General features: G+C 41.8%; 1 protein-coding gene across 1 annotated transcript; it reads left to right on the forward strand.

Annotated features, from left to right (window-relative positions):
- Nucleotides 1-8,188: 8,188 nt before the first annotated feature.
- On the forward strand, nucleotides 8,189-11,679 carry LOC122434853 (allergen Bos d 2-like). Its single transcript, XM_043458621.1, has 6 exons — nucleotides 8,189-8,343; nucleotides 8,882-9,021; nucleotides 9,188-9,258; nucleotides 10,540-10,647; nucleotides 11,371-11,472; nucleotides 11,642-11,679. Exons 1-6 carry the CDS (start codon nucleotides 8,263-8,265, stop codon nucleotides 11,656-11,658), a joined length of 519 nt encoding a protein of 172 aa, XP_043314556.1. The 5' UTR covers nucleotides 8,189-8,262; the 3' UTR covers nucleotides 11,659-11,679.
- Nucleotides 11,680-24,298: the final 12,619 nt, after the last annotated feature.

Genomic DNA, 24,298 nt, shown 5'->3' on the forward strand with positions numbered 1-24,298 from the left:
CTCGATTCAAATTTCCTATTTGCACAGCCATCTTTTACAAAGGCTGCTATAAAACAATCCTTTGAAATAGAGGCATGTCAATGGTCATTTTTCCCCTCATCCACTGTCTTTCACAGACAATTGTCTTAAATAAGAACTGAAAACCTCCAGTGGGTGAGGAGAATAATGATACATACAATACTGAGTTTTCGTTGTAAGTGAAGACTTTTCTTCTGTTGCGTACTGCATTAAGAATGCAGTATATACACAATGAACTATTACTCAACTAAGACAAAGAATAAGTAACTCCATGTACAGCAAGACGGTTGGGCCTACAGATGACCATACTAAGTGAGGTTAAGTCAGAAAGAGAAAAGCAAATATCCTATGACATCACTTACAGGGGAAACGTAAAATGGGATGCAAATGAACTATTTATAAAGCAGAAACAGATTCACAGACACAGGAAACAAATTTATCATTACCAAGGAGAAAATTCTGGGGATGGGTAAATTAGGAGTTTTAGATTAACGGATACACACTACTTCACATAAAATAAATAACAGGACCTACTATATAACACAGAAATCTATTGTCTTGTAATAACCTATAAACGAAAAGATTCTTAAAAGGTACATATTTAGCTACACAGATGTATAACTGAGGGCTTCCCTGGTGGCTCAATGATAAAGAATCTGCTTTCCAATGCAGGAGATGTAAGTTTGATCTCTGGGTCATAAAGATACCCTGGAGGAGGAAATGGCAACCCACTCCAATATTGTTCCATGGGAAAACCCACGGACAGAGTAGCCCAGCAGTCTACAGTGCAGAGAGACAAAAAAGAGAGGGATGTGACTTAGCGACTGAACAACAAGAAATGCATAAATGAATCACATTGCTGTACACCAGAAATGAACACGACATTGTAAATCAACTACATTTCAATATAAATTAATTTTTAAAAAAGACTGAGATAGAAAAACACGTACCTCGCCACGTGACAAAGTATTGGGCTTCCTTCAGTCTTTGGATTTAAATGTTCAAACACTCACATTGGTCTACAGTCCACAGAGGGATGCTTTGAGGTCAAACGTGAAGGCCGTGTGAAGCCCTGAGCTGGGAAATATGATGATCCCTGGGGAATCCCACTGTGAATGCAGGACCTTGCAGCCACAACACCTTTATGATGATAAAAAAGATTACAGATGATATAAGTGGCACAAGTTACATGCTATGTTATCTTGGACATGTGCTATACATCTTGGACATGTGCATATGTAGGTTAGTGTCTCTCAACATAACACGACTGCTCACCGCTAGTTTCACCAGGTGGTAATCCTATGCAAACCCACAGGGGCATGCACACATAGGGACTTCTGTGAAATGGGTCTTGTAAGGAAATTTCTCCACAGCTTCCATCAGTAACCACTGCTGTTTTTCCTTTCCTGCTCTGGCCAATATCATTTTAATCCTAATCAGTTCAACAGCATTTTACTTTTGTTCTTGTTTAAAGAAAAAAAAAAAAGTAAGAATACGAGCAACATCGAAGCACTGCTGTGTCCCAATCATCCATATGAAGATAACAGACCTTTTCCTTGAAATCATCATTTCTTATCTCCGAGGATATCATGACCCTCGACCCATGGCTTTCCAACAGTGAATGTCCTCTGCTCTGGCTGATGTTACTGAACTCTTAAATCATTCAATGAATTGACTGGCATACATATGTGTCAGCAAGGAAATGTGCCATATTTGAGAATGCACAAAACATGTAAATCCAACCATGCGGAAAATCGAGTATACAATGATGGAGGAAATAACTCCGTTTAGGACACAGTGGTGTGAATCCTGCAAGTGTTATGGTGAAAAGAGAGAATAAGCCACATCTGGTAGTTTCGTAAAGTGATGTAAGGTTCCCACCAGATGTCACGTGAGAGATGGGACTGGTCAGTCAGACGACTTCCAAATAGAATATGTTCTGTCCTGACTGGCATCTGAAAGCAACTCAATTATGCAGCTAAGCAGTGTTCATCTATGTGGTTCATCTGGTGAAGTGACGTGAAGTGACGTGACGGTGGGAGGTGGGAGGTGGAGGTGAAGTGAAGTGAAGTGAAGTGAAAGTCGCTCACTCGTGTCCAATTTTTGTGACCCCATGAACTATACAGTACGTGGAATTCTCCAGACCAGAATGCTGGAACGGGTAGCCATTTCCCTTCTCCAGGGGATCAAACCCAGGTCTCCCACATTGCAGGCAGATACTTTATCAGCAGAGTCATGAGGGAAGCTGGTAGTGGTAAGGATTTAGCAGAATACAGTGTTACATGGCCTTCCAAGGTGGTACAATGGTTAAAAAAAAAAAAAAAAAACCTGCCTGTCAACGTAGGAGATGTAAAAGATGTAGTTTTGGCCCCTGGGTCAGGAAAATCCCCTGGAGGAGGAAATGGCAGCCCACTCCAGTATTCCTGCCTGAGAATCTCATGGAAAGAGGAGCCCAGTCCACGAGGTCACAAAGAGTCAGAAGCCATCTACTGATTGAGCATGGATCCATTTACAACCAAAGTGAGCAGTATTTACTCAAGAAACAGCACTGATGGTGGTTACAAAGCACGGGGTCTGTTGTGTCCAACTTGGGACTGCCAAGCTCAGCCCCACCCCCAGAAGCAGTGGCCTTGCTGCTGACACGGGTGCTGAGTAGTCTGCAGTTCTGCATAAATTTTCCTCGTCAGGGATGTTTTCAAAAGAACATTCGTTGATTGGTGCCAACTGAAGGGGAAAAAGAAATATTACGGGTGCCCAAAATGATCATGCAGCTGACCAGCCAAGAGGCCATGAAAAAATGTTTCAGGGAGATGGGAAAGATGAGGTAGACCTAGAACACTCTGGAGACCTTTGGTAGGTTCCTGGGGGTGTGGAAGGCTGTGTCCAACTGAAAAGCTAGGGGAGTGACAGGAAAGACAGAATAGATCTCTGGTCACCCAGGGCTTACTGTAAGCTACATGCACTTTGAATGCATGTTACACTGATACGAAGGCCTCCAAGCATAAGATATTAGTGACTGATCACTTGAATTGTTCAAAGAAAATGGAACAACGGTGGTTGACTATTATCCTATGCCTCCTGCATGGATCACTGCCTTGTGTTGCAAAGAATATAACCAATATCATTTTGTATTGACCATTTAGTGATGTCCTCTGTAGAAGTCATCTCTTGTGTTGTTGGAAAAGGGTGTTTGCTACAGCCAGTGCATTCTCTTTGCTAAATTCTGTTAGCTTCAGCCTTCCTTCATTTTGTACTCTAACGTCAAACTTGCCTGTTACTCCTGGGATCTCTTGACTGCCTACTTTAGCATTCCAGTCCCCTATAAGGAAAAGGACATCTTTTTTTGGTGTTAGTTCTAGACCGTCTTTTAGGTCATTATAAAAGTGTTAAACTTCAGTTTCTTCAGCATTAGTGTTTAGGGCAGAGACTTGGATTACTGTGATATTGAATGGTTTGCCTTGGAAACGAACAGAGATCATTCTGTCGTTTTTGGGACTGCATCCAAATACTGCATTTCGGACCCTTTTGTTGACTATGAGGGCTACTCCATATCGTCTGAGGGATTCTTGCCCACAGTAGTAGATGTAACGGTCATCTGAATTAAATTCGCCCAATCTGGTCCCTCTTAGTTCACTGATCTCTAGATTGTCAATGTTCACTCTTGCCATGTTCTGTTTCACCACTTCTGATTCACCTTGACGCATGGAGCTAACACTCCAGGTTCCTATGAAATGTTGTTCTTCACAACATCAGACTTTACTTCCATCACCAGTCACATCCACAACTGAGCCTTGTCTTGCTTTGGCTCTGGCTCTTCATTCTTTCTGGAAATGTTTCTCCACTCTTCTCCAGGAGCATACGGGACACCTACTGGCCCGGGGAGTTCACTGTTCACTGTCACATCTTTTTGCCTTTTCATATTGTTCATGGGGCTCTCAAGGCAAGAATACTGAAGTGGTTTGCCATTTGCCATTCCCTTCTCCAGACTTGTGTGGAAAATGGCTAGGCATAACTTAGTGAAGGCATGAGTAATTTCGTCTAGGGCCACCCAAGAAAGACGTGTCATACTGGAGAGTGCAGCCAGAACATGACCACCGGAGGAGGGAGTGGCAACACACTCCAGTATTCTCACAGTGAGAACTTCATGACCTGTATAAAAAGGCAAAAAGTTACGGCACTGAAAGATGAGCAACTCCACCCCATGTCAGAAGCTAGCCGATACTGCTACTGGGGAAGAGTGGAGGACACCTACTAATAAACCCAGAAAGAATGAAGGTATGCTCACTTATCCCCAATGAAAGGCAATGCCAAAGAATGTTCACACTAAAACACAGTTGCACTCATCTCACACACTAGTAAAGTAATGCTCAAACTTCTCCAAGCCAGGCTTCAGCAATAAGTGAACCGTAAAGTTCCAGATGTTGAAGCTGGTTCTAGAAAAGGCAGAGGAATCAGAGATCAAATTGCCATAATCCACTGGATCATCAAAAAAGCAAGAGAGTTCCAGAAAAGCACCTATTTCTGTTTTATTGACTATGCCAAAGCCTCTGACTGTGTGGATCAAAATAAACTGTGGAAAATTCAGAAGGAGATGGAAATACCAGACCATCTGACCTGCCTCTTGAGAAACCTGTTTGCAGGTCAGGAAGCAACAGTTAGAACTGGACATGGAACAACAGACTGGTTCCAAATAGGAAAAGGAGTATGTCAAGGTCGTGTTTTGCAAACCAAAATACAACCAAATCTGCTCCTGGGGAAGGGATAGGAATATACAGGCAAATAGCTTTAGGATATAGTTACAAAGGAAATTCAGTAAAATAATTATCATATAGGAAAAACTGTTGGAGAAACTGGAAATTCATATGACCAAAAAAAATAATAATTTCACCACATTCATTGCTCCATGTTTTACAAGTAACACAGAGAGACTCATAGACCTATATGTAAGACAGAAAGCAAGAAAGACTCTAGAGGTAAAACACAGGTGGATACTCTGTGGTCAAAGTTTAGTTGGTTACTGATTAGAATCTACACCAAGCAGGATCCCACGCTGGGAACAGAACGGCAACAACCAAGCCTCAATCAAAATACATCTTTACATCTTTGTGGGACAACCCTAGGGAAGCACAAGAGAAGCCAGCAACAGAGAGAAAATATTGGCACATCTTTATCTTACAAGGGACTCATGTCCAGAATATCTTAAAACTCTACAAACTTCATAAAAAATAAAAACTTTATTCACTCAGGAATGAACAAATGACTTGCAGAGCCACTTCACATACAGAATCAGTTCAGTTCAGTCGCTCAGTTGGGTCTGACTCTTTGTGACCCCATGGACTGTAGCACGCTAGGCCTCCCTGTCCATCACCAACTCCCAGAGTTTACTCAAACTCATGTCCACTGAGTCAGTGATGTCTTTCAGCCGTCTCACCCTCTGTCGTCCCCTTCTCCTGCCCTCAATCTTTCCCAGCATCAGGGTCTGACAATGAGTCAGTTCTTCACATGAGGTGGCCAAAGTATTAGAGTTTCAGCTTCAGCATCAGTCCTTCCAAGGAACACCCAGCACTGATTTCCTTTAGGATGGACTGGTTGGATCTCCTTGCAGTCCAAGGGACTCTCAAGAGTCTTCTCCAACACCACAGTTCAAAAGCATCCATTCTTTGGCACTCAGCTTTCTTTATAGTCCAACTTTCCCATCCATACATGACTACTGGAAAAACCATAGCCGTAACTATCGCACAAAGAGAATGGACATATGGAAATCACCCCTCTTTATTCACTCAGGAAATGGAAATGGCAACTGTAACTGCATGCCATCACACACTATACTATCTGAACTGAACACAGCTGACCACACGAATGTTGGCAAGGATGGAGCAATGGCAATTCTCATCTCCTGTTGGCAGGAAGCAAGAATCAGAAGGCACTGAGATACACCAGCTCCACCCCTAAGTGACTACCCAGCCAGATGAGCAGCTTAGTTCCTTACAAAACCTTGTCTATGAACATGTATCCATCAACACTGCAAAGGATGAAAAGAGGACATACCCTGAAGGCACTATGCAGGGCCAATGGGAACGGATCTACAAAAAACATAGGTATTTACTCAGACCAATATGCTGAGGGAAATAATCCAGATACACACACACACAGATTCAATACTTTAAAAATTCTAAAGAATACCAATTAATGTATTGTGCCATAAAACTGAGGAGTGGGTTCCCAAGTCTGGGCTGGGACAGCTGGTTGAAAAGCAGCAGAAGTAGGTATGACAAGGGAGTCCAAGGATAGTTTTGAAGCTGACAGATATACTCAGATCCTAATCGGGGAAAAGTTTTCACAGCTCTATTCATCCAAACTTTATCAACTGTACAATCTGAAATACGTGAGTTTTTGTTGTGTATCACTTACATCTCAAATAAGAGTTTTAAAAACTCATCTTTCAGTTCAGCTATAGCGTTTAGTTCAGTAACACGGGTCTAGGTCAGTTTCTGTATTTTATATCTCTGATCAGGTTCCATCCATGTACTTTCTTATTATGAACATGATCATCATAGTGCTGGTGACCTCATGGGAGCAAACCACCCAAGTGAGTGTCATTTAGAGAGTGGATGCCCTCGGTTTCTTTAATCGAGTGTGCCTGATTCATGGACAGACAGGATGATGGTTGAAAGAACCTGAAGCTTAGTGTCGGGGCTACATATAAAAGAGCAACCTGATAAACCGTAGTCAGAGTACAACACATGTACACCCATGGCGGATTCATGTCAGTGTATGGCAAAACCAATACAACACTGTAAAGTAAAAAAATAAATAAATAAAACTGAGAGAAAAAAAATTAATGCAAAATGAAACTGCAATAACGAATTAGGGAAGGATCCTTGAGTAGGGTAGAAGATGAGAATTTGCTCCTGTTGAAAATATTTCATTCAATTTAAATAAAAATATAAAGAAGCCATGGTAATGGTTTTATGCACTAAGTCATGTCCCACACGTGTGACCCCAGGGACTGTAGATTGCCAGATCCCTCTGTTCATGGGACTCTCCAGGAAAGAATGCTGCAGTGGGTTGCCACTTCCTTCTCCAGGAGATCGTCCCGACTCAGGGATCGAATCTGCACCCATCTCTCACATTGGCAGGTGGATTCTTTACCTTTCATGCCACCTGGGGAGCCCAAAGAAGCCACAGAATGTGTGTGCATATGTGTGTAAACACACACACATACACACACACACACAGTTTGTGTGTGTATCATACACAAATACAGTGGAACACTCGTGCATATATATATATATGTATATATACACACACATCTATGTGTATCCATACACAAATACATGGAATTTGTAATTTGTAATTTTATTTAAACTTGTGCATTTGTAAATACATATATATGTGTTTATATATGTACACACACACATGTATATGTGTGTGTATCAAACATGAATCAGTGGAATACTTGTCAACCATAAAAATGTGAAGTGTACAACACCATGGATGGACTTTGAGGGCATTATGCTAAATGAAGTAAGTCAGATGCAGAAAGGACAAATACTGTATGATATCACTTATATATGGAATTGAAAAAAATGAAACAAACATTTTAATATAACAACAAAGGAGCAGACACAGAGAGAACAAACTAGTGGTGATGAGTGGGATGATGCAAAGTGGTGGGTTAAGACAGGAGGAGTGCAATAAGAGGTGCAAACTACTATATAGAGAAAAAATAATGTACAAAAACATACTGTATAACATAGGGAATAAAAAAGCCAATACTTTTATAACATTAGAAAGAGAAATAAAATTATGCATATCTACATGATACCTAAGAACGACAACAACAAAAACTGTACATCAATTATACTTCAATTGAAATATTAAAAAAAATACCCCTCTGAAGAATGCCCTGATAACTGATTCCTGGTAGAGACACCATATATTTATCTTCTTAAACCAGACAATGTCATCTTTAGTTTTAGAAAATAAGCTTTAAAAGATCTCTTCAATGTGAAAGAAATAACACAGGAGTTTCGTAAGAAGCACAGAATGCCAAAAAGCTCAGCTGCCAAGCAGGATGTCAGAAGCTGATGTCTCTGGAACTAAAGTCTTGTGATAAACCACAGTTTGATCAATATGTATTCTGCCAAGAGACATATCCTATAAAAAGTGGAACCGACTCACAACCTCTTCAACAACTGGGGCGCCCTCAGCTTGTCTAGAAGGAGCAACACGAGAGTCAGAATGAAGATTGTGTGGCCGAGTCTTGTCCTTGTCCTGGTTTGTGCTGCCCAGGAAACTCCAGTTGAGATAGACCCCTCAAAGGTACCCAGAATGAGCTGATCTGCTAGAAGGTCTTGCTTGCTTGTGTGTGTGACTGTGTGTTTGCATGGGTGTGTCTGTGAGGTTGTGTGTGCGTGTGACACAGATTTCGTGTTTATATGTATGACCAGATTGTAGATATACCATGGCCCATTAACTACATGAGATGCTCTTTGTATTTTTTTTTTTTTTGAGTTGTTGTTCTTTCTCTTTATGTTCAAAAAAAAAAAAAAAAAAAAAGCCTAACGTGGTCATTCAGAAAGTGATGAACCCATCACAGTCTTTATTGGCTTTCTTTTAGCTATTTCAAAAAACTCCGAATTCTGTGCAAAATTCTCTGAATTCTATGATTTCTGCTCAAATAGGAATCATGAATTCATGTCATGTTATTCAACAAAGTAGGGGGCAGACCTCTTCTTTGTTTAATGAGATTCAATTTACTTCTGCTCTGGGGTAAATGCAGAAGCAAAGATGTTGCTGTATATTGGTGAGGAACCAGAAAAAAAGCCCGACTGATGTTCATGGAAACTTTCTTTCTTAGGTCAGAGGAGACTGGCGCACCATTTACTTAGCTGCGGATAACAAGGAGAAGATTGTGGAAGGGGGCCCACTGAGGTGTCTCTATCGTCAGATTGAATGTATTAATGGCTGCGAATACCTCTCCCTTACATTTTATGTCAAGTAAGCACAATCTGACCCAACTGAGAACAAGGAGGCTGTTGACTTCCAACACGGGGTGCAGTGGGTCATGGCTGTGGAGTTGAGCGTGTGAACTCTACTCACAGAAGGGTGTCCTGAAGTACTGGGGCATGGATGGTGAGGAGAGAATTTCTCGTCTGTTTTTCAGGCTTGACGGGACATGCCAGTTGTTCCATGAAGTGGCAAAGAGGCAAGAAGGAGATGTTTACATCATCGAATGTGAGTATCTGAGCTTTTCCAGTGGGTTGTCGCATGAAACGTGTTCAGACGGATAGTCTCGGTTCCATCCAAGACTAGATGTCTGAACGGGTGGCCTATTCCCTCTACTCATTACCAAGGCAACCTTGGAAAAGCCAGTTAATTTTTCAGGAATCTATACTGTCCCACAACATCAGGATGAGGTCCAAGGGTATAATGTCGCCAGTGATGGTCCCTGAGAAGAAGCCCCAGCATGTTGACTCCTTGTGTTCCTTGGGCATGAGGAAGTGCGAGAATATAATGACTCTCTCCTGCACTGTTCTACCTTTTATTTTACCTACATGATCAAATTTGCCTTAAGAAATTCTTTAAATATTTAAAGCTCTTTATTAGCAAGTTCAGTAAGTATAACATGATTAATTGAAAGCCCCAAATGAGAAAACTTACGAGCAAAAATAAGAGCAAAAATTTCAAACTGATTTATACATAATTTGAATGGGACTTTAGCATAGACTTCTATCTCTATAGTTTAAGATAAGAAATAAGTCTCAAATATGAATAGAAATACAAAATTTGAAATGGGCCTTAATATAGACATCTACCTTAGTAGTTGAAAATAAAAGGAAATAATTCTCAAATATGAATATCAATTCTGTAAGATTATATTGTGATCATATGTCCCTATGTTTCATTTTCAAGGAAAAAAATGTACAGCAAAGCACTGTAACCTTGGTCTGATGAATTTATATTAATTTCAAATGTGGACATGCAGTAACAGGATCTAACCTGCAATAATTTCAGAGTATATATGTCCAACATTTTGCAGTAATTTGTACCTGTTTAATTACCTCGTGTACTAGGAAATAAATCTGGATGATGTATTAACTCTCATTCTAACATTATTCATTTAATTTTTTAGAATTCCCTTCTACCCATGACTGTACTTGTAAACTCGGTCACAGAATTCCTGAAAATTTAACAGACAGCTCTTGTGAGCTGGTAGGAGATGGTTGAGGTTCAACACTCAGGATGCTTGCAATAAGAAACTTTGTTATCATTTACAGACTCCTCAGGTTAGAAGACTGGATGTCTTAATTATCTTCAGGTGAAAGCAGTGTGTAGAAGGCTTTCCTAGTTCACTAGCTGTCATAACTGGTACTAACAACACACCACTACAAATGTTAATGAGATAAAGTTCACAATTAGAGGGAAGACAGACAATAGCGTGTGAAGCATAAGACATGTTCATTGGAAAGGAAAGCAAATAATCATAGTGAAATTTGAATTCTTTTTCTCTCACAGTCGCAGGTACAAATGTTTTGCGACTGATTCATGCATCAGACCACATGCTGGTAACTTACATTGAAAACTATGATGGAGAGAAGATCACAAGAATAACTAAAGGCGTCGGTATGTACTGTAGCTTATCCAATACAAAGCAGATGTGTTCATATGATCAATATTTTTATAGTAAGGAGAGAGGAAAACACAGACCTTATATTAGTGCTTCCCTGCTGGCTCATATGGTAATGAATCTGCCTGCAATGAGGGAGACCTGGGTTCGATCCCTGGGTTGGGAATATTGCCTGGAGGAGGGCATGGCAACCTACTCCAATATTCTTGCCTGGAAAATCCCCATGGACAAGGAGCCTGGCAGGCTAGAAAATTCCAAATCATTTCCGCCCTCCATTCATTTCATGAGGGTTCATGAAAACCCCAGGGATGGAATTCTAGGATGTAGACAAAGTGGACAGGAAGAGTTAGTGCCGGGAGAAATTCTGAGTCTCAAACCCACCGTGACCTTCTCCGATGTACCACGAAGGACTGCATCTCACTGGGGCAGGCTTAAGCTCACAAGCGAATGATCTGTAGTTTACTCACTAGTTGGGAGAACTGAAACATGATAACATGTTAATTATGTGGACTCTACCCCCATGGACCCATCTGAAAACCTGTGTCCACGCTCGGGCATGACTGTAGAAAAATACCTGGTGAGCAGAGTTTAGGTGATGGTGGAGGGCAATGGTTATGGTGAGACTTAGCAATCACTACAGCTACGAGCCGGGTGATTCTCTGTAACCTATAAAAGATTCTAACACACACCTCTTCTGCCTTCTTTGCTATGAAATCCAGCCAAAGGAGACAGTTACACTCAAGAAGAATTTCAGAAGTATCAGGAACTGAACAGTGAAAGGGGGATCCCAAATGAAAATATAGAAAATGGCATCGAAACAGGTAAAGCCCCGGAAGACAGCAGGTATCCAAAGTGAAAACACACCACGAGGACGTTCAAGTCAGATTTCCTATTTACAGAGACATCTTTGATAAAAGCTGTTTTGAAATAATCCTTTGAAATAGAGGCATGTCAATGGTAATTTCTCCCCTCATTCATTCTCTCTCACAGACAACTGTCCTGCATAAGAAAAGAGAACATCAGTTTGGGTGAGTAGAAATGTGACACAAACACACAGCTTTTTTTCACTCGGCTCACACTTTTTTTTTTTGGCGGGGGGTTGTACTGCCTTAAGAATGGTTTTCGTATATAACGGAATATTATCTGGCCATGAAAACGAATGGAATAATGCCATTTCCAGCAACATGGATGGACCTGGCGATGATCTTACTGAGTGAAGTGAGTCAGGGAAAGAAAGGCAAATATCATATGCTATCACTTCCACGTGGGATGTAAAATATGATGCAAATGAACCGTTCATAACACAGAAATAGAATCTCATACACGGACAACATTAATAGTTACCAAGAGGAAGTAGGCAAGGGATAAACTAGGAATTTGAACAGATCCACAGTAAAATATATAAAATAAACAATAAAGACCTGCTGGAGAGCACAGAGAAGTATCCTCAATGTCTTGCAGTGATTCGTAAGAACAAGAATGTAAAACGGTATCCATTCACCTACATTTACTGAGGGCGTTCCAGGTGACTCAGAGGTCAAGAATCTGCCTGCCAATGCAGCAGCCACAGGGGCGTCAGGTTCTATCCCTGGGAGGGGAAGATCCCCGTGGAGTAGGAAACGGTACCCCACACCAGCATTCTTGCCTGGAAAATCCAAAAGACAGAGGAGTCTGGCACGCTATAGTCGATAGGACACAAAGAGGAGGACACGACTTAGCGGCTAAATAACAACAACAAATGTATAAATAAATCACGTTGCTTTACGGCTGAAAGTAACACAGCATTGCAAACCAAGGACTTTTCAATTAAAATTAATCAGAAAAAAAAAAAAGAATAGGATAACAAGGCAGTCCACCTTGCCAGGCGGCAATGGCTCAGGCTTCCTTCGTATTTGGATTAAGTATCTAAACATTGACAGGATAGAGTCTCCTCCATCTCAGACCTCTGAATATGTAACGTAGTGACTCTCAGCGTAAGAGCTGATACAAGACTGCTCACCGCTAGTTTCACCAGGTGGTAATTTTGTGCAACCCCACAGGGACACACACACAGGAACTTCTGTGAAAAGGGTCTGGTAGGATAATTTCTCTGCTGCTTCCACCAGCAACTGCTTCTCTTTTATCTTTCATGCTCTGGCCAATATCACATTAATCCTAATCAGCTCAACAACGTTTTACTTTTTTTTTTTTTTCATGTTTAAAGAAAAAACGAAATACGCATATGAGCCGCATCGAACCACTAATGTGTCCCAATCATCCAGATGAAGATATAAGACCTTTTCCTGGGAAATCATCCTTTCTTCTCTCCCAGGATATCAAGAATCTGAATCCATGGCTTTCCAACAATGAATCTCCTCTGCTTTTGCTGATGTTACTGGATTCCTATACTGATCAATAAATTGATTAAAGCACATACTTGTAGTGAGCAAAGGTGCCATGTTTGCAAATGCACAAAACATGTAATTTCAACTAGGCAGCAAATCTAGTGTACAAGGAAAGGGGAGAAAACTCTGTTTAGGATGCATGGTGTGACTCATACAAGTGTCTTGGCGAGAAGAGCGAGTATACCACGGATGGTAGTTTTATATGGTAATATAAGATTCCGACCAGATGTCACATGAGAGATGGAACTGGTTAGTCAGACAACTAGAAACAGAATCTGAGTTGTTCAAAGTGGCACCTGTAAACAGCACAACTGTGGGGTTAGGCAGCATTCATCTGATGTGTGGCTGCAGGGGTGGAAAGGATTTTGCAGAATGCAGACTTACATGGGGTACCAGGGGGTGCGGTGGTAAAAAAAAAAAATAGATAAATAAATACACCTACAAATGCAAGAGACGCCTGAGACACAGCTTAGATGCCTAGGTCAAGAAGATGCCCTGGAGGAGATAATGGCATTAATCTTGCCTGCAGAATCCCATGGACAGAAGAGCCTGGCAGGCTACAGTCCATGGGGTTGAGGTTGCAAGATCAGACATGATTTACCAACTGAGTACACACACAGACACACATAGAACAAAAGTGAAGAGTGTTTACGAAAGAAAGAGCACTGATGATGTTTACAAAACACGGGGTCTGCGGTGTCCAACTGGGGTGGGGGTGCTACTCTGAAGCTCAAACCCCAGAAGCAGAGGCCTTGCTGCAGGTGCAGAATTACCTAAAGCTCTGCATACAAGCTCCTCATAAGAGATTTTTCAAAGCAATAGTCATTGATGAGTGCCAACTGATTTGAAAAAAGGAGCATCTTTGGCATCACGTAGGTCATGCCACACGAGCAGACAAGAGACCAGGAAAAATGTGTTAACGGGGATGGGAAAGACCAGGCAGTCCCAGACCACTCCAGAGACCTCTGGTAGAGTCCTGAGGATGTGGAAGGCTGGGTGCACCTGAAATGCTGCAGGATGACAGGAAAGAGAAAAGGGAGTGATCACGTACCCTGCCAGGGCTCACTGTAAGCTGCATGCACCTTGAATGCGTGTTACACACAGGCACAGCTCTCCAAGGTCAAGGTGTTTGTGCCCCCTGACTCCAGCTGTTGCCAGAATACAGAACAAGAGTGGTTGTCAGCTGAGCTATGCCCCCTTCACGGATGACGGCCTTGTGTGGTGAAGGGGCTGCCATAACTCAGCGAAGCTATGAGCCATTTTTCGTGCAGGGCCACCCAAGACAGATGGGTCACAGTGAAGAGCTTTGACTGAACATGAGATCCACTGTGGCAAACATGTGATCCATGTGGCAAACATGAGGTCCACAGGACTGGCAAACCACTCTAGTATTCTTGCTCTGAGAGCCCCAGGAACTGTATAAAACGGCAAACAGATATGACACGGAACACAGCCCCCCAGGTGGGAAGGTGTCCGATATTGCTACTGGGAAGGTGTGAAGGACAGCTGCTAATAGGCCCGGAAAGAATGAAGCTATGCTCACGTAGGTCTCACCAAAGCCAGCCAGCCTAAAACAAGAATGAAAGCTAGGAAACAGGAAGCAATAACTGAGCAGTGGAGCTTCTCTAGGCGTCCAGTGGTTCAGAATCCACCTGCCAATGCAGGGAACGCAGACTGAATTCCTCATCGGGGAAGATTCCACATGCTGTATGACAACCAAGTCCATGCACCTCATCACCCGTGTTTGTGCTAAAGAGCCCAAACAAAGAACCATCACCGTGAGAAGCCCTCCAACTGCAAGGAAGGGAAAAGCAGAACACAGCAGTGAGACCTAGTGTGTGTTTTTAAATTAAAAAAAAAGAGCTGAGCAGAGGTTATAAGAAGTGTGACCACTGAGACATACCACTAAAAGAGTTTTTAAAATGCTAAGGGAAAGAGTTGCCATTTGAATAATGAAAACAACATTAGGAACCAGGCAGGAAATAGGAACCATTAAAAAATTTTGTCTGAAAAACTATTTTCAATGATATTTATCCAGTTGAAAACATATCAAATCCTGAGGAAGAGGGACCATCTCTCATGAGGGGATGAGGTTTAACGTAAAAGTTTAAACAGGATATACGAACACTTAGAATTTTGCAGGGACTAAAGGAGCAGGAAGGTAGAGTCAAAGAAAAAATGTCGCTGGTGATTTACATAAGAAACAATTTATCTAACACATCTGTCTCCTGACATGATAGTTACCCCGTGTGCGTGTGTGTGTGTGTGTGTGTGTGATAAAAATGCTTAAAGTTCTGATTTAATCGCCTAACAGGTGTATGTGCACACACTTATTACAACCTCTGAAATGAGAACAACTGACCACACAGAGTCCTGGCAAGGATGGAGCAATGGAAAGTCTCATCTCCTGTTGACAGGCATCGAAAATCAGAGGCACCTGAGATCCAGTAGTTCAGCCCCTAAGCCTCTACCCAGGAGATAAGATGGCTCACTTCCTTACTAAATCTTGTCTATGAACATGCATTCATCAACGCTGGAATGGATAAATGTGGGACATTTCCTGATGATACTATGCAGCAGCAATGGGAAAGGAGTCTACAAAAATATACAGCTGTTTATTCAAACGAATCTGCTGAGGGAAAGAAGTCAGTAACACACACACAGGGAGTGGAATAAGAGGTACAAAGTACTATGCATAAAGTAAATAATATACAAAGATTATTTGAAAACTAAACACTGGAAAACATAGGGAATAAAAAAGCCAATATTTCTATAACTCCAATGATAGAAATAAAATTATGAATACCTATATGGTACACATGTAACAAAAAACATTGTACATCAACTATACTGCAATTTCAATATTAAAAAAAAATATTAACCTCTCAGGAATTTCCTTATAACTGATTCCTGGTAGAGGCACCACATATTTATCTTCTTAGACGGAAGGTGCCATCATTGGTTTTAGAAAGCAAGCTTAGAGAACATAGGCAAAACACTCTCCGACATAAATCACAGCAAGATCCTCTATGACCCACCTCCCAGAATATTGGAAATAAAAGCAAAACTAAACAAATGGGACCTAATGAAACTTAAAAGCTTTTGCACTACAAAGGAAACTATACGTAAGGTGAAAAGACAGCCCTCAGATTGGCAGAAAATAATAGCAAATGAAGAAACAGACAAAGGATTAATCTCAAAAATATACAAGCAACTCCTGCAGCTCAATTCCAGAAAAATAAATGACCCAATCAAAAAATGGGCCAAAGAACTAAACAGACATTTCTCCAAAGAAGACATACAGATGGCTAACAAACACATGAAAAGATGCTCAACATCACTCATTATCAGAGAAATGCAAATCAAAACTACAATGAGATACCATTACACGCCAGTCAGGATGGCTGCTATCCAAAAGTCTACAAGCAATAAATGCTGGAGAGGGTGTGGAGAAAAGGGAACCCTCTTACACTGTTGGTGGGAATGCAAACTAGTACAGCCGCTATGGAAAACAGTGTGGAGATCTCCTAAAAAACTGGAAACAGAACTGCCATATGACCCAGCAATCCCACTTCTGGGCATACACACAGAGGAAACCAGATCTGAAAGAGACACGTGCACCCCAATGTTCATCGCAGCACTGTTTATAATAGCCAGGACATGGAAGCAACCTAGATGCCCATCAGCAGATGAATGGATAAGGAAGCTGTGGTACATATACACCATGGAATATTACTCAGCCGTTAAAAAGAATTCATTTGAATCAGTCCTAATGAGATGGATGAAACTGGAGCCCCTTATACAGAGTGAAGTAAGCCAGAAAGATAAAGAACATTACAGCATACTAACACATATATATGGAATTTAGAAAGATGGTAACGATAACCCTATATGCAAAACAGAAAAAGAGACACAGAAATACAGAACAGACTTTTGAACTCTGTGGGAGAAGGTGAGGGTGGGATGTTTCAAAAGAACAGCATGTATACTATCTATGGTGAAACAGATCACCAGCCCAGGTGGGATGCATGAGACAAGTGCTCTGGCCTGGTGCACTGGGAAGACCCAGAGGAACCGGGTGGAGAGGGAGGTGGGAGGGGGGATCGGGATGGGGAATACGTGTAAATCTATGGCTGATTCATATCAATGTATGACAAAACCCACTGAAATGTTGTGAAGTAATTAGCCTCCAACTAATAAAAAAAATAAAAAATAAAAAAAAAACAAAAGAAAGCAAGCTTAAACAGACCTCTTCAATGTGGAAGAAATAACACAGGGGTTGTATAAGAAGCACAGAATGCCAAAATGCTCAGCTGCCAACCAGGATGTCAGGAGATTACGTTCGGGTCACCATGATCTGGTGATTAACCACTGTTTGATCAACAGGTATTCCGCCAAGAGACGTATCCTATAAAAAACTGGAACCGATTCACATTCTCTCCAGCAACTGGGGCGCCCCCAGCTTGTCAAGAAGAAGGACCACAACAGTCACAAGATGCAGGTTCTGTTGCTGGGTCTTGTCCTTGTCCTGGTTTGTGCCACCCAGGAAACGCCAGCTGAGACAGACCCCTCAAAGGTACCCAGAATGAGCTGATCTGCTAGAAGGTGTTGCTTATTATTGTGTGCCTGTGTGTGCCTGTGTGTGTCAGACGTTCTGTGTGCACATGACAGAGATATTCTTATGTATGTGTATGAACAGATGGTACACATACCACGGTCCACGTATCTACATGGACGAAACACAACACTCGGTCTACCTGCTCTTGGTATTTTTCTTCTATCTTGTTTGTCTGTAGGTAAAACAAAGCAAAACAAAAAGGCAAACATGCCAACATTCATTTTATTAGTATAGCCTCCAAGTAACAAAAATAAATGAAAAAAAAAAAAAGAAAGTTATGGACTGTCATGGTCTTTACTGGCGTTGTTTCAGCGGTTACAAAAAAACTCTGAATTCTATGCTTTCGGCTCCAACAGAAATCGTGATCTCAGGTCATGTTAATCAGCAACGTAGGACGTGGAACTCCTCTTTGCTGCAGTGAGCCAGTTCAGTCGCTCAGTCGTGTCTGACTCTTTGCAACCCTATGGACTGCAGCACACCAGGCCTCCCTGTCCATCACCAACTCCCGGAGCTTACTCAAACTCCTATCCATTGAGTCAGTGATGCCATCCAACCATCTCATCCTCTGTCGTCCCCTTCTCCTCCTGCCTTCAGTCTTTCCCAGCATCAGGGTCTTTTCTAGTGAGTCAGTTCTTAGCATCACGTGGCCGAAGCACCGGAGTTTCAGCTTCAGCATAGGTTCATCCAATGAATATTTAGGACTGATTTCCTTTAGGGTGGACTGGTTGGATCTCCTTGCAGCCCAAGGGACTCTCAAGAGTCCTCTCCAACGCCACAGTTCAAAAGCATCCATTTTTCTGTGCTCAGCTTTCTTTACCCTTCAACTGTGACATCCATACATGACTACTGGAAAAACCATAGCTTTGACTAGATGCACCTTTGTTGGCAAAGAAATGTCTCTGCTTTTTAATACACTGTCTAGGCTGGTCATAACTTTTCTTCCAAGCAGCAAGTATTTTTTTATTACTCTTCTTTGCTTAATAAGATTCAATTCACTTCTCTTCTGTGGTAAATGCAGAACCAAGACAGTGCTGTGTATCGGTGATGTTTATGAGACTGACTGACGTTTATGGAGGCCTTCCTTGTTAGGTACAGGAGAGTGGCGCACCATTGACGCAGCTGCAGATAACAAGGAGAAAACTGTGGAAGGGGGACCACTGAGGGGTTACTATCGTCAGATTGAATGTATCGATGACCGCGAATACCTCTGCACTACATTTTATGCCAAGTAAGCACAATCCTCCTCAGCTTAGAACAAGGAGTCTGTTGGCTTCTGACATGGGGTCCGGGCTCCAATGTGCAGTGAGAGGTGTGAGTCAGGGCTGTGAGGCTGAGTGTGTGAACTCTGTTCCCAGAAGGGGGTCCTCAAGCCCTGGGGAGTGAACAGCGGGAAGGAATGTCTTGTCTCTTTGGTTTTCAGGGATGACGGGAGATGCCAGTCATTCACAAAAGTGATAAAGAGACAAGAAGGAGATGCTTACGTCTCAGAACATGAGTATTTGATGGGTTGTCTTCCAGAAAACCATGGGACATGTTCAGATGTATAGTCTTGGTTCCATTCAACACAACTAGATGTCTGGATGGGTGGACCACTTCCTCTACTCATTACCAATGCAACCCTGGAAAAGCCACTTAATTTTTCGGCAATCGGTTCCAGCCCACAACACCAGGATGAGGTCCAAGGGTCGAATGTGGCCATTCATGGTCTCTGAGGAAAATCCCCAGAACACTGACTCCTTGTGTTCCTCGGGCATGGAAAAGTACGTAGACTTACTTAGGATTGTAATAACTCCCTCAAAAAAAATTTTTTTATTTGACCTACATGATCAAATTTGCAATAACTAAAGAAGTTCTTTAAATATTAAAAATTCTTCATTAGCATGTCCAATAAGTAGAACATGATTAACTTAAAGCCCAAAAAGATGAGAACAGCAAAAGTAACAGCCCAAAAGTTTAAACCAATTTTTACATAATTGAAAGGGACTTTAACATAGATTTCTATCTCTATAGCTTAAAATAAGGATAAATAATTCTCAAATATAAATACCAACACATAATTTGAAAGGGGCATTAACAGAGATTCTAGCTCTGTAGTTGAAAAATAACAGAAAATAATTCTCAAATATTAATATCAGTACTGTAATATAATAAGTGATCAAATGCCCATATATTTCACTTTCATGGAAAAAGTGTAGAAAGGAGGATTCTAATCTCTATCTGAAGAGTCTTTTCTAATTTCAACCATGGACACACAGTCGCAGGATCTAATCTGCAAGCCCTGCAGGGTATGTATGTCCAACAATTTGCAATAGACTAATTTGTACCTCTTTTATTAGCTCTTGTACCAGGAAATAACTCTGGATTGGGCATTAAATTTATTTAACTATGATTCATTCAAATTATTAGAATTCCTTTCTAACCATGACTGCACCTCCATATTGGGTCACAAAACTCCTGAAAATTTAACAGTCAGCTCTTGTGAGCTGGTATGAGACGGCTGAGGTTCAACACCTGCGAAAGCTGCAGTGAGAAACTCTGCCTCGCCCACAGACTGCTCAGTCTAGAAGACTGGAAGTCTTAATTCTCTTCAGGAGAAGGGGGTGTGGAGAAAGCTTTCCTAGTTCACTAGCTGTCTTAACTGGTTCCAACAACACACAACTAGAAATGTCAATAAGATACAATTCACCATCTGAGGGAAGATGGATGAAAACATGTGAGGAAAAAGACAGACTCAAGGGAAAAGAAAAGAAGTTAATCATATTGAGGCTTGATTTTTTTTCTTTTTCTGTCACAGTCTCAGGTACAAATGTTTTTCAACTGATTCATGTATCAGACAACATGCTGGTAACTTATATTGAAAATGATGATAGAGAGAAGATCACAAAAATTACTGAAGGTGTTGGTACGTACTGTAGTTTTCCAATACAAAGTAGATGTGTTCATATGATTACTGTTTTTATAGTAATGTGAGAACTACACAGATACCTTATATTATGGCTTTGCTGCTGCTCAGACAGGAAAGAACCCACCTGCAATGGAGGACACTTGGATTCTATCCCTGGGTCAAGAAATCCCTGGAGGAGAGCATGGGAATACACTGCAGTATTCTTGCCTGGAGAATCCCATGGACAGAGAAGCCTGGCAGACAAGCGTCCACGGGATCAGAAAGAGTGGAGCAACTAACCACAGCACCTCATATGAAGAACCCTGGAACAGACGTATGTTCACAAGGAGAAATCAGACTTCATGTGACATGAATCAAGGATATAGAATGTATGTCTGCTAGAAAAATGAGTAATTATATCTACTGAGAATTCTATCAGATGGCATTTTTTTCCATTTATTTTTATTAGTTGGAGGCTAATTACTTTACAATATTGTAGTGGTTTTTGTCCTACATGGACATGAATCAGCCATGGATTTACCAGACCAGGCTGGATGCATGAGACAAGTGCTCGGGCCTGGTGCACTGGGAAGACCCAGAGGAATCGGGTGGAGAGGGAGGTGGGAGGGGGGATCGGGATGGGGAATACAGATGGCATTTTTAAACATGAGGTACACTTGTCCCAGATTTCAAATGAAATATTCCAGGAAACTCCATGAGTTTCTCGCCAAGTATCACACAACAGAGTTGCCAGGTCCTGACGCCAAAGTGAACCAAGGTTTAAATCTGAGTTTAGCAGACTCAGGTCCTGGCCATGGCTGCACTCATCTCTACAACAAACGCTTTCTTCTTCGTCAGAATATTTAACATACTGCCTGAACCTGAACACAAAGCTCTGCAGGCATCTCTCGATGATACTGAATCGTGCAGAGGAAGTGTGGCCAGGCATGTCAATCATTCTGCCATCCGCCCAATCCCCTGGGTTCTCTGACATCCCTTTATCCTTTCTGGTACTATACGGGCATTGGAGGTGGATGGCTGTTCTGTCTCGTATTTGAGGATGACAAAGCCTGAACGAATCCCTGAGTAGTGTGTGCGTGATGTTGTTACCAAAAGTGGGTTCCTGCTGCCCGCCTTTCAAAAGCCAACTAAGAGCCCAGTTTCCTAGGAAGGAATGTCTGCTTTCATTCATATGCCGATGACAAGTGGGGAGAGTGGACTTCTGTCCAAAGGCTGACTGCCCCACCCCACGACTGGCAACCGGTGGGGCAAGGGCTTTTATAGACAGAGGGAGGGGGCTCCTTGCAAAAACAGCAGTCAGCCTCGACAGTCATTTTGAAGTCGGTCATGAGCGGTTGACCAGCGTTATCTGGATGCAGTCAGGACAGTTCATCTTCAGTTCCAGGGTCGCTATCTCGCCGTGCCCTGGACATCAGTTCTCTAAACGGAGGCAGCTTCTGTCATGGCTGCAGTCTGGTCACCATACAGTAAACTTGTCCACTGGCTGGGGGTCTCAGTGTGCATAACACCGCTCACAGGATATGACCCAGAATAATGTCTATTGCCCTTGGGGAGGAACTACAGGTCCCTGTCTTTGCCTCATGACTGCATTACTATTATTTCATCTCCTCTGTCTGTTTTCCTTTGCTATCCGACATTCTCCATTCTCTGATTCAACTTACTCTTTCACTAAAATCCTTCACAGACAAAAGGCAGGCTGAAAATATCAGGGGTGGGGCAAGGAACATAAGGTCCTGCACTGTCTCACACTGTCTCAATGGGGTCAGTGTGCTTTTGAAAATTCCAGATCATTCCCCACCCATTCATTTCATGAGAGCTCATGAAAACCCCAGGGATGGAATTCTAGGATGTAGACAAAGTGAACAGGAAGAGTTAGAGTTGGGAGGAATTCTGAGTCTCAGACTTGCCATGAACTTCTTCAATGTACCAAGAAGGGTTGCATCTCACGGGGGCATGCTTAAACTCACAGGTGAATGATGTGTAGCTCACTCAGTACTTGTGAGAACAGGAATGTGGTATCTTGTTAGCTATGTGGATCTACCCCACGGAAAAATCTGAAGACCTATGTGCACACTCGGGCACGTCTGTGGAAAACTACCTGGAGAGCAGGGTTTAGGTGATGGTGGAGGGCAGTGGTGTTGGTGAGACTTACTAGGCACTACAGGTATCAGCTAGGTGACACTCTATAGAGGATTCTAATGCTAACCTCTTCTGCCCTGTTTGCTATGAAATCCAGGCAGAGGAGACAGCTTCACTCCAGAAGAACTTCAGAAGTATCAGGAACTGAACAGTGAAACGGGGATTCCAAATGAAAATGTTGAAAATGTCATCGAAACAGGTAAAGCCCCAGAGGACAACAGGTATCCGAAATGAAAACACATCACAAGGACATTAATATCAAATTTCCCTTTCACAGAGACATCTGTTATAAAAGCTGCTTTGAAATAATCCCTTGAAATAGAGGCATGTCAATGGTCATCTTTCCCCTTATTCATTCTCTTTCACAGACAATTGTTCTCCATAAGAACAGAGAACATCAGTTGGGTGAGTAGACATGTGACAAATGACAAGGCTGAGCTTCTTTTTGGTAGGCTAACACTTTGGGGAAGGGTTTTTTTAACTTCTTTAAGAATGGGACACATACAGAATGTCATATTACCCAGTCACGAAAAAGAATGAAATAATGCCATTTGCGGCAAGATGAATGGACCTAGAGATGACCTTACTGAGAGAAGTCAGTCAGAAAGAGAAACGCAAATATATGCTAAAACTTCCATGTGGAGTCTAAAGTGTGATGCAAATGAACCATTCATAAAACAGAAACAGACTCTCAAACATAGACAAAATTAATGGTTACCAAAGGGTAAGCAGGCAAAGGATAAATTAGGATGACCAGATACACACTAAAATATATAAAATCAACCAAAAAAGATCCACTGGATAGCACACAGAACTCTACTCAATGTCTTGTAATAACTTAGAAGAAGAATCTATAAAAAGGTATACGTTTACCTACATATGTATAAATGAGGGCTTCCAAGGTGACTCAGAGGTCAAGAATCTGCCTTCCCATGCAGGGGACACAGGAGAGGAGGGTTCTATCCCTGGGTCAGGAAGATCCCTTGGAGTAGGAAATGGAAACCCCATCCAGTATTCCTGCCTGGAAAATCCAATGAACAGAAGAGTCTGGCAAGATATAGCCCATAGGACACAAAGTTAGGAACACACCTTAGCGACTCAGCAACAACAAATGTATAAATGAATCACCTTCCTCTATACCTGAAACTAATAAAACATTGCACATAAACTACACTTCAATAAAAATCAATTTTAAAAAATAATGGGATGACAAAACATTTCACATTGCCACAGGTCAAAAGCTCAGACTTCCTTAAGTCTTTGGATTCAATATCTAAAGACTGACATGGTCTAGACTCCACAGAAAGATGCTTTGAGGACAAAGGAGGAGATTGTGTGAAGCCCTGAGCTGTGAGTTACGATGATCGCTGGGGAATCCCACTGTGAATGAAGGACCTTGCAGCCACAGCCCATTCATGATGATAAATGAGACTTCAGAAGATGTAAGTGGCACGTTTCACATAGTTTATAATCTGCTACATTTCAGAGCTGTGAATACGTACCTTAGTACCTGTCAACATAAGACCGGATATCAGACTGCTCACAACTAATTTCACCAGGTGGTAACTCTATGCAACCCCACAGGGGCAAACACACACAGA

The sequence above is a fragment of the Cervus canadensis genome, chromosome X (assembly GCF_019320065.1).
Source record: "Cervus canadensis isolate Bull #8, Minnesota chromosome X, ASM1932006v1, whole genome shotgun sequence".
NCBI lineage: Eukaryota > Metazoa > Chordata > Mammalia > Artiodactyla > Cervidae > Cervus > Cervus canadensis.